The 17,222-nt window shown below is 40.7% G+C and overlaps 1 protein-coding gene across 2 annotated transcripts in view; it reads right to left on the bottom strand.

The window, feature by feature from the left end:
* Positions 1-5,564: 5,564 nt before the first annotated feature.
* SLC25A17 (solute carrier family 25 member 17) overlaps positions 5,565-17,222 on the bottom strand; it is a 40,307-nt gene continuing 28,649 nt past the window's right edge. For both annotated transcript variants that reach the window (XM_055394704.2, XM_088837515.1), the window contains exons 5-9: positions 13,413-13,529; positions 12,296-12,441; positions 12,112-12,207; positions 9,843-9,925; positions 5,565-6,214 (exon numbers count right to left, since the gene is read on the bottom strand). In XM_055394704.2, the coding sequence (XP_055250679.2) occupies positions 6,067-6,214; positions 9,843-9,925; positions 12,112-12,207; positions 12,296-12,441; positions 13,413-13,529 (590 nt within the window). In that variant the 3' untranslated portion in view covers positions 5,565-6,066. The remainder of the gene's footprint in view (positions 6,215-9,842; positions 9,926-12,111; positions 12,208-12,295; positions 12,442-13,412; positions 13,530-17,222) is intronic.

Below are 17,222 nucleotides of genomic sequence, written 5' to 3' on the forward strand. Positions count from 1 at the left end.
GGGAGCCTCTTCCTATCTGTGATGCGTGGTCTTCTCATCGCAGTGGCTTCTCCTGTCGAGGAGCACGGGCTCTGGGCATGTGGCATTCATTAGTTGCAGCTCCCAGGCTCTAGAGCACAGGTTCAATAGTTGTGGCGCACAGGCTTAGTGGCTCCACGGCATGTGGGGTCTTCCCGAACCAGGGTTTGAACCCGTGACTCCTCCATTGGCAAGCAGATTCTTTACCGCTGAGCCACCAGGGAAGCCCATACAAAATAGTATAGGTGCACAAAATTCTTTGGAGGTGGGCAGGTAGGAAAACACAAAATTCCAGAAAGGCTTCCAGGAAGAGCTGATTCCTAATCTCCACCAAGAATAGCAGAACGACCTGGATTTATGGGGCCACCCTTGGATTCAGAGGCCACAGGCTTCCCTTGAGCCTTGTAGCATCATATAGAGGTTCAGACAGTTCATTACAGAAAGAGTTACACATCTTCAATCATATGTTCCTCTAGGTTTGAAAAGGGAATGCACACACTGGCTCAGAAGGCTTACTTTTAGGGACATCTGAAGAATGTGGTGTGGCAATGTAGAAAGTTCTGGAGTCAGCCTAAATTTTAAATCCTGACCCTCAGTCATTGAGTGACCACAGATAAATTACCCTTGAAGCCTTAACTATCTTATCTGTTAATGGGAATCAATCTCATGTATTTAGAGTTATTACAAAGGTATCAAGATATATGTAAGTTCATTGTGCTTGGCATCTACCAGGCACTCAGCACAAAGAAGTTTCATTACCCATTCTCATGGTTAGTTCCAAACCAAGTTTTCCTTCCCTTTCCCCAGACTGGATCTCATTTGCTGGGTTCCACAGTTCACTGCCTAGTCTATGAGCATTTTTTGAGCATGTTTCCTTGAGTGCTATGCTAGGCACTGGTGCCTTGTCCCCCTCTCCCCCTGACCCTCATATCTGTCTCCTAATTTCCTCTCCACTATGTCTTTATAGTTATTTTCTATCTTCTCTTCTCTCATGCAGTCCATGGTAAGTTATTTTCTTGTCTCTTGTGTCTCAAGGAACAAATTTTCAGGGGCTACCAGTATGCCCGATAAAGAAAGCACTAAGCCAAGGCCCAATCATTTCTATAGTAAAAATCTTGTGGGGTCACATCAATTGAATTTACTGAATATAAAAATATTCTACAAATGAGTCTTTGTATCTCTTTGGTGTTCTGGTGACAGTCAACACTGCTAGGTAAGTAATTCACCAGCCCAGAAGCAACGCTCTCTGGAGACATGTGGCATTTGGTGCCATGAAGTCACAATTCTTTAGCTTTTCTAGAGAGCCAAGATGAGACAGTAGCTCAGCCAGTGTTCTGTGCTACTGAACCAGTTCATATTTTACTGAAGAACTGATAAACGTTTGGGTGCCTTCATCTCAATGTTGGATTATTGTTCAGTCGCTCAAGAAAAGTGTTAGTCACTCAGTTGTGTTCAACTCTTTGCAACCCCCTGGACTGTAGCCCACGTCTCCTCTGTCCATGGAATTCTCCAGGCAAGAATACTGGAGTGGGTTGCCATTTCCTTCTCCAGGGGATCTTTGCAACCCAGGGATTGAACCTGGGTCCCCCGCATTGAAGGCAGATTCTTTACCATCTAGTCAGTCAGTCAGTCAGTTCAGTCACTCAGTCGTGTCCAACACTTTGCAACCCCATGGACTGCAGCATGTTAGGCTTCCCTGTCCTTCACTATCTCCCGGAGTTTGCTCAAACTCATGTCCACTGAGTTGGTGATACCATCCAACCATCTCATCCTCTGTCACCCCCTTCTCCTCCTGCCCTCAATCTTTCCCAGTATTAGGGAGAGATGAGTTGGCTCTTTTCAATGAGTTGACTCTTCGCATCAGATGGCCAAAGTACTGGAGCTTTGGCATCAGTCCTTCCAATGAATATTCAGGGTTGATTTCCTTTAGAGCTGACTAGTTGATCTCCTTGCTGTCCAAGGGACTCTTGTAGTGGTTAAAACATAAAATTACTGGGTTTGGTTTCACTTTTGATGAGGTACACAAAGCCTTCCAGAAAAGAAATGTTCACAATTAAAACAAATGGGGAGACGAAACACTGCCTCAAAGTAAAATATAGTTGGCTTTCTTGGTTTAAACAGCATTTATCTGGTGCATGTTTTGGTGGTAGATGTTTACTAGGCTTACTGTGGTCATCATTTTGCAATATATACATATATGAAATCACTCCGTTGTATATCTGAAACTAATAAAATGTTATATGTCAATTACATCTGAGTGGAAAACCTTGGCATTTATTAAGCACATTTATATGTCATATACTCTGCCAGATGCATATATACATATATATGGGCTTCCCTGGTGGCTCAGTCGGTGAAGAGTCTGCCTGCAGTGAGGGAGACCTGGGTTGGGAAGGGCATGCCCTGAAGGAGGGCATGGCAACCTATTCCAGTATTCTTGCCTGGAGAATCCCCATGGACAGAAGAGTCTGGAGGGCTACAGTCCATGGAGTCACAAAGAGTTGGACATGACTGGGCGACTAAGCACACACACACATATACATATACATCCTCACCCAGCCAATAGAAATGATTACCTTGCAAGGCTGGTTCTAAAAATTAAAAAACTATTACACACACACACATATATAAAATAGCCCTGCCTGGTAATCATTTCTATTGAACAGATAAACACATAAGGACTAAGAAAAGAGAGGAAATGACTTGTCTGTGGCTATAATGCTTTTTTAAAAAAATTAATCTTCATTGGAGTACAGTTGATTCACAGTTCCATGCCAGTTTCTGCTATACAGCTAAGTAAATCAGCTACACACATACACATATCCACACTTTTTTAGTTTCTATTCCTATATAGGTAGATACAGAGTATTGAGTAGTTTCCTGTGTTATACAGTAGGTCCCAATTGGCCATCTATTTTATATATAGTGTATGTACATATCATCCCCAATCTCCCAATCCATTCCTACCCTTGTCCCCCATGACAAGTTCATTCTCTACACCTGTGACTCCACGCCACAATGCTTTTAAGGGACAGAATGAAAGTCTGAACCTAGATCTGACTCAAAACCCAGAGCGCTTTCCAGTGAACTACAGTTGCATCTATTCAGTCATATCCTTCATCAATAATAATATTGTAGTAAAAGTCATCACTAACATTCATCTAGTTCTTCCTATATGGTAAGCCTTGTGCTAGGAAAGTTATATATATGATCTCATTCAATCCTCACAATGACCTATGAGGTAGGTTTATCACCATCTCCATTTCATAGTTGAGAAAACTGAGTTTTATACCAGTTTGGCAATTGCCTTGTTCCCACAGCTGACAGAGAGCAAGACCAGAGTTGAACTTAGGTCTGTCTAACTCCAGAACCCACTCTCATAATCATTACACTAGATTGTAGGAAACCCAACTCTAGTCCTGGCTCCAACCAGGCAAGTCATTTGATAGCTGTCTCAATTTCCTTATTAATTAAACGGGAATATGGTTACTTGCCCTCTATTTCACAGAGGTATTGGGATTATAAAATTATAAAGTATATAAGCTTTCAGAAGGGAAATTGCCATATAAATCTGGGCTTGTTACAACTTTCACTCGGATCTTCCTTCTCCCACAATCATAAAGGGATTTAACTGACATCATGAGCTCTCAAATACCCTCTGAGATGGATCGATCATATTATTGCCTCCACTTATAAAAAAGCTGAAACACAAGATGACATAACTTGTTAGTGTCAGAGCTGAGAATAAAACCCAAGATTCTAACTCCAACTGCTTATGTTCTGATGGTAAATCCTATTTCTGCATTTCAAACTTAACAGTAAAATAGACAAGAATGGTCATTTAATGTCCACTTTAAAGCACAGATTAAATGCTTACAGATGTGATTTTCTAACATAATCTCTAGGGTTCTTAATCCTCATTTTCTAGAGAAATTGCATAATTAGAAAGCAAGTCTTCCATTCCCCTAGTATAGAATTCAGCTCCTTAGGTTTCTCAAGCAATTTATTAACAATCAAAGGTTATAAAACTGGGTGACTTATTAACTAGTAGTGAGCTTAGCTTCCACAGGAAACATAAACCTCAAAGTGAAATTGTTCCTTCATAAAATCAGATAAAAAAGAAGCATCAGATACATTCTCACACCATAAACATCCAATATAACTATATATCCTGACTTGGGAATTATTTTAACATACCAACAATTCATAGTACCCTGAGCTCAAAATTCAAGTTCCAAAGTGAACATCAAAATGAAAATAATAACAAAAGTACACATGGCATCTTTATGGTCATTCTTCCCCCAAGCTCCCCGCTCAAGCCTTGACACACTCACACACACACACACACACATTAAAAAATAAAATATATAAATAAAATAAAAAGCAGTTAGTGGGGCCAATTCTCTAGCTTTTAGAGAAGTGTTCAGTCTAGTTCTCAGATTATCAGTTCCTCTTAGTTTTTGTTTTCCAGAACAACACAATGATCTTTTGATTATTACTAGTCTAATGTATTTTGAAATTACCACAGGGATGAGAGAGAAAATAAAATAAATTTCCACTCTCAAAATTGAACTTAAGTACTAGTATAGAATAGACATAGACACTTCATTATCACTCTCTCTAATTGATTGAATTAGACTTACAAATGAAAAACCTGTCATTTTGATATAGGGGCTAAAATTAAGTCTAAAAAAGCTGCTGTTCTACTCATGTCAAGAGAGTTTGCTTCTTGAGTGCCTTGAGACGTCAAAATTCATTGTTGACCACATAATGAAAGTCCTACCAACCTGAACATGCTCTGTGAGGTGAACGTAAATGATGACAGAACTCCTGGTCTTTTCATAGGATGCTCTAATATAATACATTAGTCTACCTTTCCTTCGCTATTGATCTTTGGTTTCCATAATTGAAACCAACTGCATCTTCGGTGGAGTCAGGAGCTATAAGTTCTCTTGAACTTTGATGAGTACAGATCACGTGAGTATCTTGTTAAAACACAGAAGATGATTCAGAAGGTCTGGGGTGGCATGTCCAACAAGTTCCCAAGGTGATGTTGATGCTACTATTTGGGACCCACACTTTGAGTAGCAGGACTCTAAGCAACATTTTCAAACAGAAATAACCTTAACCAGAAGTTTATTCTCAAAATATACAGCCTCTACCATGAGTTTATAAAAGAAGACAGTATTCCAGAGCCTAAACAAGGTATCCGCTCCCTCTCCCTTTTCTGTGATTTTTACCAGCTGGTTGTAAACCCAATGTAATACTCTAAAGGGCAAATTTTAAGAATGGCTTTTGTGCTTACAATTTACTGGGGCCCAAGTGGATGAACACAAAACCTCAGGTTCTGTAATGAAAAGGTTGATTCAAAATAAATATTTTTTAATTATGTCAGATATGAAAGAATAAGTGATGCTTACAAACAGTTTATAAGAGAATCATTTGGAATTAATCATTTTCATTTCCCCCACAAAATAAATAGCTCACACACTAAAGAAGATATCTTTCCTTAATCAGGAGAAAAAAGTTCAAGAATAACAGTCATGCCCGTGGCATAGTCATAACATTTTTAGTGAGGAAAATACCAAGATGAAGACGTGCAAAAGTACATAGGAGGAGAATACCAAGAGAATTACATGGTAGCAAACTGGTTGCAGAACCTAGGGGGAGGGTTCAGGGAAAGAGAATAGCTGGTAAAATTTTAAAAAGAACTGGAGAAGATTATACATGAGAGCAAAAGTCCATTCCCTTCAGGAAAATCAATAAATCCCCATCAAGCTTCACTTTTAGGTTTTCGATCACGTGTTCTTTTCATATGGCCATTGGTCCAACCTCCTCCACAAAACTCAACCAACCGTCAAAAAAGTTAAGTTGGTAATGAGTCAAGCTGGCTATAACCCTGCATGTGTAAGTACCCTTAGATGCATTTCAGGCCAATGAGGGTGGATTTCTCAGTGGAAGGGGCAAGTACAGTGGAATCACTTCCCTTTATAGAGAAGGAAGCCCCTGTCTGGAGCATTTCTGAGTGCCGGCGGGGTGAAAGGTGTCTCAGTGCTTGCGCGTACTCTTCAGCCCCATGACCATAAAGGTAGCAGCCGTCAGTTTCTCGTAAACGAGGAACATGAGAGCAGCAGTGAGGACTGTCTGCAGCAGCTTGGCTTCAAGGCCTTTGTAGAGTCCCACAATTCCAAAACGCCTAAAAGGAAAGAGGTGAGAAAAAAGAAAATGTTTTCAAAGAAACATACTATTTTGCAAAGACATATTCTTAGGATTAAAAGAAGCAATGAAAGTTTTAGATATTAACGGACTTCTGTTACTTAAGTACTTTATCTTTGAAGGTGCTTGGGAATTGATAAACGTTGATTATTTCTTCAAAGCCATGATTAATCAGCAGAATGCTGACAGTATCTCACAGAGAGGGTACAGATCCTAAAATCCTAAAACCATTTTAATGCCAACATCTAAGATTAACAAAGAACTTTTAGATTTTGACTTTAAGGCTTTCCCAACAAAGTTATTTCAACCTAACAGTCCCTAAATGGTAGGAGAGCCGCCAATTGGTTTAGATCATTGTAGCCTGAACAGAACTAGAGAAAGTGACAGGAATGAAAATCTCTCCAATACTGAGTCTTTCTGTACATCTGACCTTTTAACTGAGTGGTTCTTAAATTTAGTGTAAGTCACAATCACTGGGAAGGCTTGGTGAAACACAGATTACCGGGCTCTATCGATGGAGTTTCCGAAGCATTAAGCCTGGGATGTTTATCAAGAATCTGCATTGCTAATAAGCTCCCAGGTGATGAGGATGACAAGCCCACCTGGACACCAGCCCTTTAGAACGACTGCTCTAACCACAGAGAAGAATGCTTCAGCTAGAAACAGAAGCTGAGAGTAAATGATGTCTCCAGAGCTAATTACTGAGAGTGAATTAATCTCATATGCTAGTTCATCAGCAACTCCAGGGCTCCATGTAGCACACATGCAGGCTGAGATATTAAGAGTCAGTGAAGTGCTCCACTCCGGAGCTATTCTACATTTTACATACTTGCTATGTGTGAAAACCTATTATTTGGAGTGAGTCATGTGATAAATAGAAATGAAAAGCCTTGACTCATGAATTTCTAGTTCATTGGCTAACTGATGCTCTCCCAAGAAACCCAAGAAACTCCACCTTGGTGTTTCTCAAAGTGAGGTCTGCTAGGAGATAACAGAACAAAAAAATCTATTTGTCCCTGTCCTCAGTTCCTGGCACAGAGTTCTAGGAGCTCTTCCTTATAATTTCCTAAGTGAAAAGAACACTAGGAACATTTCTTATTCTAACAGTTGGTCTTTGATCCTAGTTCCTGACACAGAGCTCCTAAATCCCTTAAGTCCTGGGTGACAGTAGTGTCTTCTGTTCTAATGAGGTGATTCCTGGTGGACTCCTGGATGGGGCTGGTCACCAAAAAGACCAAGCAATGATCAGAAGCCAGGAATTTCCAGCACCAGCTACTATTCTCCAGAGAGGAGAGGGGGCTGGAAATGGACCAAAAAATGTTTTTTATACAGTATTTTGGAAATACAAATACTTTTTGTTAATAGTGACTATCTCCTGGAAAAGAGACAGAAAACAGTGTAGATATGCATGTATTTATAGCTTTATTCACATTTAAATGACTTCAGTTTGATGAGTTTTGACTGATGGGTACATCCATGAACCATCACCACATTCAGGGTCATGAATATATACATCATCCATCATCCCCAGGAGGACGTTGTCCTCACGTCCCTTTGCCGTCACTGGAGATCATTTGCACTGTCTTCTGTCACTGTAGATCATTTTCTAAGTTTAAGTGGTGAGTGTGTGTGTGCACTCAGTCGCGTCCAACTCTTTTGCAACCCTATGGACTGTAGCTCACCAGGCTCCTCTGTCCATAGAAGTCCCCAGGCAACAGTACTGGAGTGGGTTGCCATTTCCTTCTCCAGGGGATCTTCCTAACACAGGGACTGAACCCACATCTCTTCCGTCTCCTGCACTGGCAGGTGGATTCATAAAAGTGGAATCATACAATATGAATTCTTTCCTGTCTGATCTCTTTGACTCAGCATAACTATTCTGAGATCCACCTACATTTTTGCATGTATCAATAATTATTTCTTTTTCCTTTCTGAATAGTATTCCACTGTACAGGTATATCACAATTTGGACCTGCTTATTCAATGATGGACATTTGGGATGTTTCCAGTTTTTGACTCTAACAAATAAAGCTGTTACTAACATTTACGCACAGGTCTTTGTGCAGACGTGTTTCATTTGTCTTGGGTAAATACCTTGAAAGGGAATGGCTGGGTCTATGGGAGGCGTGTGTTTAACTTTATAAGAAAACGCCACACTGCATTCCAAAGTGACTGTGCCATTCTAAATTCCCACCAGCACAGGAAAGTTCTAGTTGCTTCATTCTTGCCAACACTTGGTATGATCAGCATTTCTTTTTTTTTTTACTTTACACCAATTCTTTATCTTTGATTTAATTTTTTATCCCAAGCATATTCTATCTTTATAATAACCTTAGTTTAAAATATCTTACATCTAGGAACAGTAATAAAGTTATAATAGCTTCTGCCTCAAAGGTGCTGACCTATTTGATTTCCCCTTTAAATGAAACGGGGAGATGACGACAGTGCGGCCTCAAAGGGCTGCTGTGAGGATTAAGTGAGATTACTCAAGCAGAGCATCTGGCTTAGTGTCTACCACATAAGAGCTCAAAAATGCTAACTCCTCTCGCCATCATCATCACTGCTGTTGTAATTGTGATGACAGCTGTTTTTCCTCCGCCTACTCTCCTTCCCTTCCCCGTGATGACTGCAGCTCTCTGACACCTGCTTATTTCTGTCTACAAGGGGTTTGGGGACACGTCATCGATGGAGCACTACTCAGCACAGCAGTCTCTACATTAGACTACAGGAAGGCTCTCCTTTGTTTCAGGTGTGAAAGTCGCTCCGTCATGCACGACTCTTTGCGACCCCACGGACTATACAGTCCATGGACTTCTCCAGGCCAGAATAGTGGAGTGGGTAGCCTTTCCCTTCTCCAGGGGATCTTCCCAACCCAGGGGTCGAACCCAGATCTCCTGCATTGCAGGTGAATTCTTTACCAGCTGAGCCACAAGGGAAGCCCAAGAATACTGGAGTGGGTAGCCTATCCCTTCTCCAGCAGATCTTCCCGACCCAGGAATTGAACCAGAGTCTCCTGCCTTGCAGGCAGATTCTTTACCAACTGAGCTACCAGGGAAATCCCACGGTTCAGGTATACAGCATTATAATTTAACATCTCTACACACTGCACAGTGATCATCACCACAGGTCCCATGATCATACAGCTGACTTCTTTCACCCATTTTGCCCATCCTCAAACCCTCTTCCTCTTTGGTAGCTACTAATCTGTTCTCAGCACTGAAGAGTTTGTCTGTCTGCAGATTCCACATATGAGTGAAAGCACACAATATCTGTCTTTCTCGGCCTGACTTATTTCACTTAATAAAACACTCAAGGTTCATCCATGTTGTTGCAAATGGCAGGATTTCACTGGAGGATTCCCTTTCTAAAGAAGTCCTAAATATTTGTAACTAACGAAGAATCAAGGACATGAACTTTTCCACAATTTCCCTAAACACTCTCATGTGTCACTAAGCTCCTAAATGAGAAATGTCTGAGCGCAGCCGGCAAGGGAGAAGTTTTCAGGCTGCCACTGCCAAGGCAAAAATACAAGCTAAGCAAATCCAACCACTTCTTGGCAGAGACGGCTGTTAAAAGAGGACAGAATGTGAAACATCCACGAAGCTCACCTTACTCGCTGGTGAAGGAGATAGAGAACGTTCCGAAGACTCCCCAGTGTTCTGTTTCCTGGGTTGAGTCTGTGATGTCCAAACTAAGGAAGAAGGAACAAGATAAATAATTACCATCTGTTACCACTTTCTTTTTTAAAAATTTTTATTTATCTACTTGTTTCTTTTTTTTGCTGTGCTGCGTCTTCCTCGCTGGGTGTGGGCTTTTCTCTAGTTGCACTGAGTGGCGGCTACGCTCTAGGTGCAGTGGCTGGGCTTCTCACTGCGGTGGCTTCTCTTGTTGCCGAGCACAGGCTCTAGGGCACAGGCTCAATAGTTGTGGCGCACAGGCTTAACTGCTCCATGGCATGCAGGATCTTCCCAGGGGAACTGAACCCGCGTCTCCTGCATTTGGCAGGTGGGCTCTTTACCACTGTGCTTACCAGGGAAGCCCTGTTATCACTTTTTTTAAATCTTAATTTCCACTTACGTTGGAGTAACATCTTACAGCACATGGTAATAAAAATACCCTTTTAATATGTGAAAGTGAAAGTGTTAGTTGATCAGTCGTGTCTGACTCTTTTGCCACCCCATGGACTGTAGCCCGCCAGACTCCTCTGTCCGTGGAATTCTCCAGGCAAGAATACTGGAGCGGGTTGCCATTCCCTTCTCCAGGGGAATCTTCCTGACCCAGGGATGGAACCTGGATCTCCTGTACTGCAGGCAGATTCTTTACCATCTGAACCACTAAGGAAGCCCCTGGTGGCTTTTTTTAGTGTTTAGATTTCATTAATCCTCTTTTTTCAATGAAACAAATGAAATATTTCAATGAAATAAGTGAAAATAAGAATTTTTTTTCAGTGAAGCAAGCATGAGAATTTTCATTTTTACAGAGAATCATGGGGAAAATTCTACCTCAAAAGAAAAAATCATGCCCAGGATGAAGATTTAGATACTGATGGAACGGCTTCCAGTCTTTTAAGAAGTTTTGATAAACATTAATCAGTTAGAATCTCTGTAGTCCAAGCTCTTCATGTTATGTTTCTATTATAAAAATGTCAAAATACATTTGTTTGACTGCAACTGAAATTATTATTTACATTAAGCACCAACTGAAAAATAGTCCATTGGTAAAAATACTTTTATCAGAGGGAATAATCTTTTCAAACTAAAATACTTTCATTAACGCCTCCATTTTACTCTGGTTTAAGTCCTTTGAATTTTTTCTCCCAAACACAACTTGAATCCCTCTCATTCCACTACCATCTTAGTCTAGGCCACCATCGCATCTCACATGTGATGGAAATAGCCTCCTAACTTGAAACTCCCTTTTCTCTTAGCCTGAATAGTCACGGTAGTCTTCTCAAATTGTAAATCAGATCACATTATTCTCGTAAAAAGCCTTGCGACGGTTTCCGACTGCAGCGAGAAAATCAAGTCATCACTCATAGCCGTCCTGCTTCTTTTCTGATCTCCTTTTGAGCCACCTCCAGCCACAGTAGCCTCCCTTTCAGTTGCTAGGATTCTCAAGCTCTTAGTACACCATGTTCCCTCTACCTGGAAAGCTCTTTCTTCTGCTCTTTGCATGGCTGGGTCCTTACCTTCCTTTAAGTCTTGATTTACACAGGGCTCCTCAGAGGACCCACCCCAATCATGCCATCTGAGAAGATCCCCACTGTGGCCCTCTCCACTAAATCACAGAATGTGGCTTACTTCCTTGATAGCTCCTTCCTCAATTTGCAGTTGCCTATTTATGCTGATTTACTTGTTCGCTCTCTCCTCGATTAACTCCTAAGGGCAGGGACTATGGCTTCTATTCACCTCATGCACCCAACTGCTTGTAGAATGGGTACTTTAAGAAATATTTCAAAGAAGAAATAATCGAATGAATGAAAAACTAAAATTTAAAAATACTTCAGAGAAGCTAAGTCATTCATTCCTTCTGAATGAATCTCTGACTCTGTAAGGGGAATCTACCCTGTGCACCAGGCCAATCAACTTGAACGTGAAGGAAGCAAACTTATTATGTTCCTGAGGTCTTTAAAGAACTTCCTCCATACTTGGATTTTCTGAGACAGCAGGTGACCGAAGAAATTCAAAGTATAAACTTTGTTCCAAACCAAAAGAAAACCAACTGAAGCCTGACTAGTTAGCAAAATATCAAACAACGGGAAATTGTCTGAGAAATGCTCTGGAGCACTTCATTGCTTTATTAACATTGCTTCAAACAAAGAAACCACATTATTTTGGAATGTTGTCTGTCTAAATGCAGGAGAAGCCTATCACTCACCCTCAGAATTGATTGTACTGTCTGCATAGGATAGGTGACCGTGGTGGCAACTGCTTTGGCGATTGCGCCAATGAGGAACACATCCAGGGAAGAAAGCTGCAAAGCAAAGAAAGAACGAACTGCATCAGTCTACACAGTGAGAAGGTGTCAGGGGTTGTTTGCGGCTTTCAAGATCAGGGCTTACCTTCGTTCGTTTCTTTAAAAGCTGCCGCTTTAAGCCTTCATAGAACATGAACTGGATGGCAGGATTAAAGACCAGCAGCAGGGAGGGAAAGGTGCCGTTCCATAAAGCCAGGATCCCTTCATCCCGGATGATCTGGTGAAAAGCATCTAAGCGAGAAATCAAGGACCTTTAAGGACAATCCCCTAACTAGAAAGACAACATGCCCAGAACACAGGCCAGACCGATTCTATCAATATTTCCTTCTAGCAATGATAAGTTAATCCGTTAACTGCTTCTGGAGAATCATCAGATACTGACAGTCACTGAGTTTTTGAGAGACTAACTTCAATTGTTGGCAACCGTTCCTGACAAATCTGGCTGGGGTTAGCAGGTCAAGTTTTCCTTGGTACTGATCATTTCTATCACTGAGCTCTCTGTATTACACAGACAGAATGGGGAACGACAGCCTGTGGGTTTCACAGTGAAGGCCAGTACAGAAAAAGATAAAGACAGTTCTCTGGAGTTCATTTTCTAGGACTTCCTTTTAAGAAAATCACTGTCCTCATTATAAAGAGGGAAAGATGGGAAAGAAGAACCTGGCAGTGTGATACTATTAAAAAGCAGAAGCTCAAAGATATCAGACACTAATTTTGCATCTTTATGCAAAGACAACACTGGGGGAGAAAAAGTAGATGATTCTTCAGAAATATTCACCCCCTCCCACCTTTGTTCTATGGGCTATACTCCACGGGTATATTTCTCTACCCCTTGTCTTGAGGCTTGGCCACTGGGATTGCATTGGCCAAGACAATGGTAATAGACAAGATGCAGACGGGGGCTTGAAATATGCTTGTATGATCGGGCGTGTCTCCCTGTGCTTTTGCTATCACCAGGAGAAGAATATCCTGAGGCTGGTCCCAGGAAATGGAAGAGAGACATGGAGCTGAGACTCCCAGGCTGGAATCAGCTTAGATGAATCAAATTCTTGTCAATCCACAGACACAGGAGCTAAACAAATGCTTACTGCTGGACACTGAGATTTGAGGCTGTCCGTTATATAGCTTCATCATGGTGATAAATTCCAGATACAAAGAGAAAAGAGAACCTTTAAAAAGGAACACATCCAAAAGACACTCACCAATGACACCACTGTAGTTGGTCGGTACAATGTCTTCATTCCTAAATTTTGCCCCTTGCAGCTTCAGTCTGGTGTTTACCACCCAAAGTGGAGTTGTGAGCAGAACATTCACCACGCCTGTAAAGAGAAAGGGGGCGAGACAAAGGGAAAGCAAAATGTAACCTTTATATTAAAGCTAAACACATCCATGTTCCAGTTATATTTCTGCTGACCTACTAGGAGACCTGAGCTAAGGGGTCCCTTTGCGCCAAGGTACAACACAAGCCACTACTGTTAGAAGCAATTCAGAAGCCTTGCTGAGAGTGGGCTGGCCGGCAGCAGTACCTCTCCACGTGAGAAGAGTGCAGAGTTTCCTCCTTTGTACACTAGGAGGCAATCTGTCAATTTACACAGCATCTAAAGTAGCAATTTTGATATAGTTTTAAACACAGTTTTTAAAAACAGCTTTCAGATGGGGGAACTGATTTCCTGATCACATGCTAAATAAGTCCATGACAATATCACATAAAACACACACCTTACAACTCTCATGTAAGTAGCTCACATGGTTTTAAGTGAGTATGGATCCAGTACCATAAAAGACAGGTGAGAGAAAGTGTGACATTTGAAAGGACTTCGACAGGGACTAGAGGCTCACAGAAGAGTTCCTCATCACTTGGGGAATTAGGACAGGCAGGCAGCAAGCAGTTGTTATGAAACATCACAAAAACACCTGCGACAGCTTCACAAGCATCGTGATTCTTACAAGCTTAAGGATGGGGATCTTGGCCACCCAAGGTGGCCTCAGAGTGGAACAATACAATGAGCCAGGTGCTTCTGTTTTGAAAACACACGATCCCAATTTTAGCACCATCTTGAGATATTAAGACATTCCTCATCAGTCCTGAAATGATTAGAGAAAAATACCAGACAGACTTGTAATAAAAGTGCCTGACACACAGTATATACTTTATAAATGTGTGTTAAATAAACGTTTAACAAGTAAACTAATGAACAAACTCAGCAAACAACCATATACCAAGCTATCGGGCCACGCTCAGAAGAACTGAGAGGCACAATCATAAAGAAGAGAAATCTTTTAGTAACAGGATTGGGAATTCCCTGGGGTCCAGTGGTTAGGACTCGGTACTTCTACTGCAGGAGGCACAGGTTCAGTCCCTAGTCTGGGAACTAAGATCACGCAAGCCACATGGTGCAATCAAAAACGAAACAACAACCACAGCAACAAAGCAAGATTAAGGATGTTTTGATTTAAGGAATTTCAAACATACTATACAGATAACACCAAAGTTAATAAACTTGGTGAAAATGACAGGAAATTCGAATCCTGAATTTTCATTAGTGGAATGCAAGACATTTTGGCACCTCTCTCTTAGGAACATTATGAGAACATACTTCTCAAAAGGCATTATCATTTTATGAGTTGTATTTGTTAGAGTTTTTCATATAACACCAAGGAGTCATCTTTAGTTATGACTCAATATCTTCATACCTTGTTAAGATACTGGTCATAAGCTGAAAAAGTCTTAACCAAAGATTCTTGCAAGTCTCATTTTAAAAAAGCACCAGTGCCCAAGAGGCCAAGATAAAAGAGTATCAATACTCACTCATTTGTCCAGACTTTATAATGTATTCCTATTCAAAATAATGTACACATCACTTAACAAAAAAACCAACAGTCAGAAAAATCAGACTGGAAAGTACTACTAAGCAGTCTACTGCTTTTGTTTTAGATGAAGACAGACAAGCTTAGCACCAGAGATCACAAGCTTCTGTGGGTACTGTAGTGCAAACACCTTTCTAAACAAATGAAATAGGTTGCCCATTAAAGAAATTCTTTGGAAATCAAAATTCCCTTCATGTTCTATTCGAGAGGCAAGCACACACAGAACAGGTCATAGGAAATGCAGCCAAGATTAAGATTTAGCTATTATTTAGAATTCTGCTTACATTATCCCCATTACCCACATGAGCTGAAAGACTGAGAGGATTCTAAGGACAATGTCAAGTACAAAAATGCATTATATCATTTAAAGAAGAGAATATAAAGTCCTTGTAAGAACATTCTGTACTTCAAAGCTTTTTATCTGAGAAGATCTTTGTTCATATTCTAAGCCAAATAGATGGAGAGGTTACTTTTTAACTACTTTCATTTTATGAATTCTGAGAAAGTACCTGAGGATCCAAACTTGACTAAAAACTTGCACCCTTTACAAGCAAGCAAAGGACATTTTTCTGTAGAGGAAAAACCAGCTGCAAAAGAACATGATGAGCAATTTCAACACTTACTATGGCACAATGGGTATGGCTGCAGAATAAAGAAAGCTATCTGCTTATTTATGTGTAGAAAATTTCACCAGTTCCAAGTCATAGCCATTATTTCAGCTCTAAGAGGAGAATACCAATACTTTACCTACTTAAGAATAGGAGATTATTCTCTTTCCAATTCGAGTGATTCTATTTTCTTTCTTTTTTCATAAAAAATAATTTACAGGAAAACACAATCCAAATTAAGAGATGAAGAATAGCAACTGAACATACTAAAATCATTCACTGATTCAGGAAATAATTGGAACACAGCGATTTATTTCTGAAAACTTGAAAACGAAGTTTTATTAGCAGTGAATCTCCTGAGTTAAGGACAGAAAACAAAAACAGAGAACACTAATTGGGTGCTCTTCTGGGGAACATGTGCAGTGACCGCCGAGACAAGAAAATGACAGATCAAGGTCACCAATCTAAGAGTTTGGCTCCCTACAAAGGAATGTGACTTGATATACTGCAGGAACAAGCCTGCCTTACCAGATTTAAGACCTAAAGGCAGGAAATTAATTTCAACTGTCACAACAATGACAATACCATTGGCACTCAAAAAGAGTTATTGACAAAAATTCAATTTCATAAAAATGGCAAGTATCTTCATTTATGTTATCTGTAAGGTTCTGTTCTCAAATTCTTCTCCAGGGTATTAAGCTACATGGGTTTTTTTTCCTGTGAAAATACAATAAATAATAACAAACCTAAGTTTCTAGCAGAACTGGAATAACAATAGTAGTTGTGCCTAGCTCTCCGGGGAGATATGTAACTCACTCCTACAGTGACTGTAATACGATGACTGGGTTCACAGAAGGAAGAGAAAAAAGCTGTTCCAATTGTAAAATGCGCAGGCACTGGGGAATTCCCTGGGGGTCCAGTGGTTAGGACTCCGTGCTTCCACGGAGGGGGCAGGGGTTCAATTCCTGGTCAGGGAACTAAGATACCACAAGCCCCACAGTACGGCCAAACAAACAAACAAAAATTCGTAGGCATTAAGATATAAAAATATGTTATGAGGAGAAGTTTAAAACTCATAACAGTAATTTCCAAGGAATTCACCTTTAGAAAAAGAGAGGACCTATAATCAAAGAATCTCATGTAATCAAGGGTCTCTCAACTGTGCCGCTATTCGCGTCTGGGGCGGGGCGGGGGTGCCCATGTGTGGGGCTCAGCACCCTCAGGGCAGTGTCTCTGCCCCTCTAGCCACTAGATGCCAGTAGCATCCTCTGGTTGTGACAACCAAAAGTATCTCTAGACACAGTCACACGTTCCCTGTGGATCCACTGACCTAATCCAATCACCAAGCCGATTGGTGACTATTCACTTTATTTTTGAAAACCTCAAAAGATAGGAATTCACTATCACCCCAAAAAGTCTTTTCTTTCCAAGAGCAGTTTGAAATTTTATTCTTATTGGTATTAAATCTACCTTCTTAAAGCCAGGAGAAACATACAAAACTAGCCAGTAGATGTTTCTTTACCTGAGATATGAATT

This window comes from Moschus berezovskii, chromosome 6 (genome assembly GCF_049115385.1).
Source record: "Moschus berezovskii isolate FMDL1 chromosome 6, NW_MosBer_1.0, whole genome shotgun sequence".
Classification (NCBI taxonomy): domain Eukaryota; kingdom Metazoa; phylum Chordata; class Mammalia; order Artiodactyla; family Moschidae; genus Moschus; species Moschus berezovskii.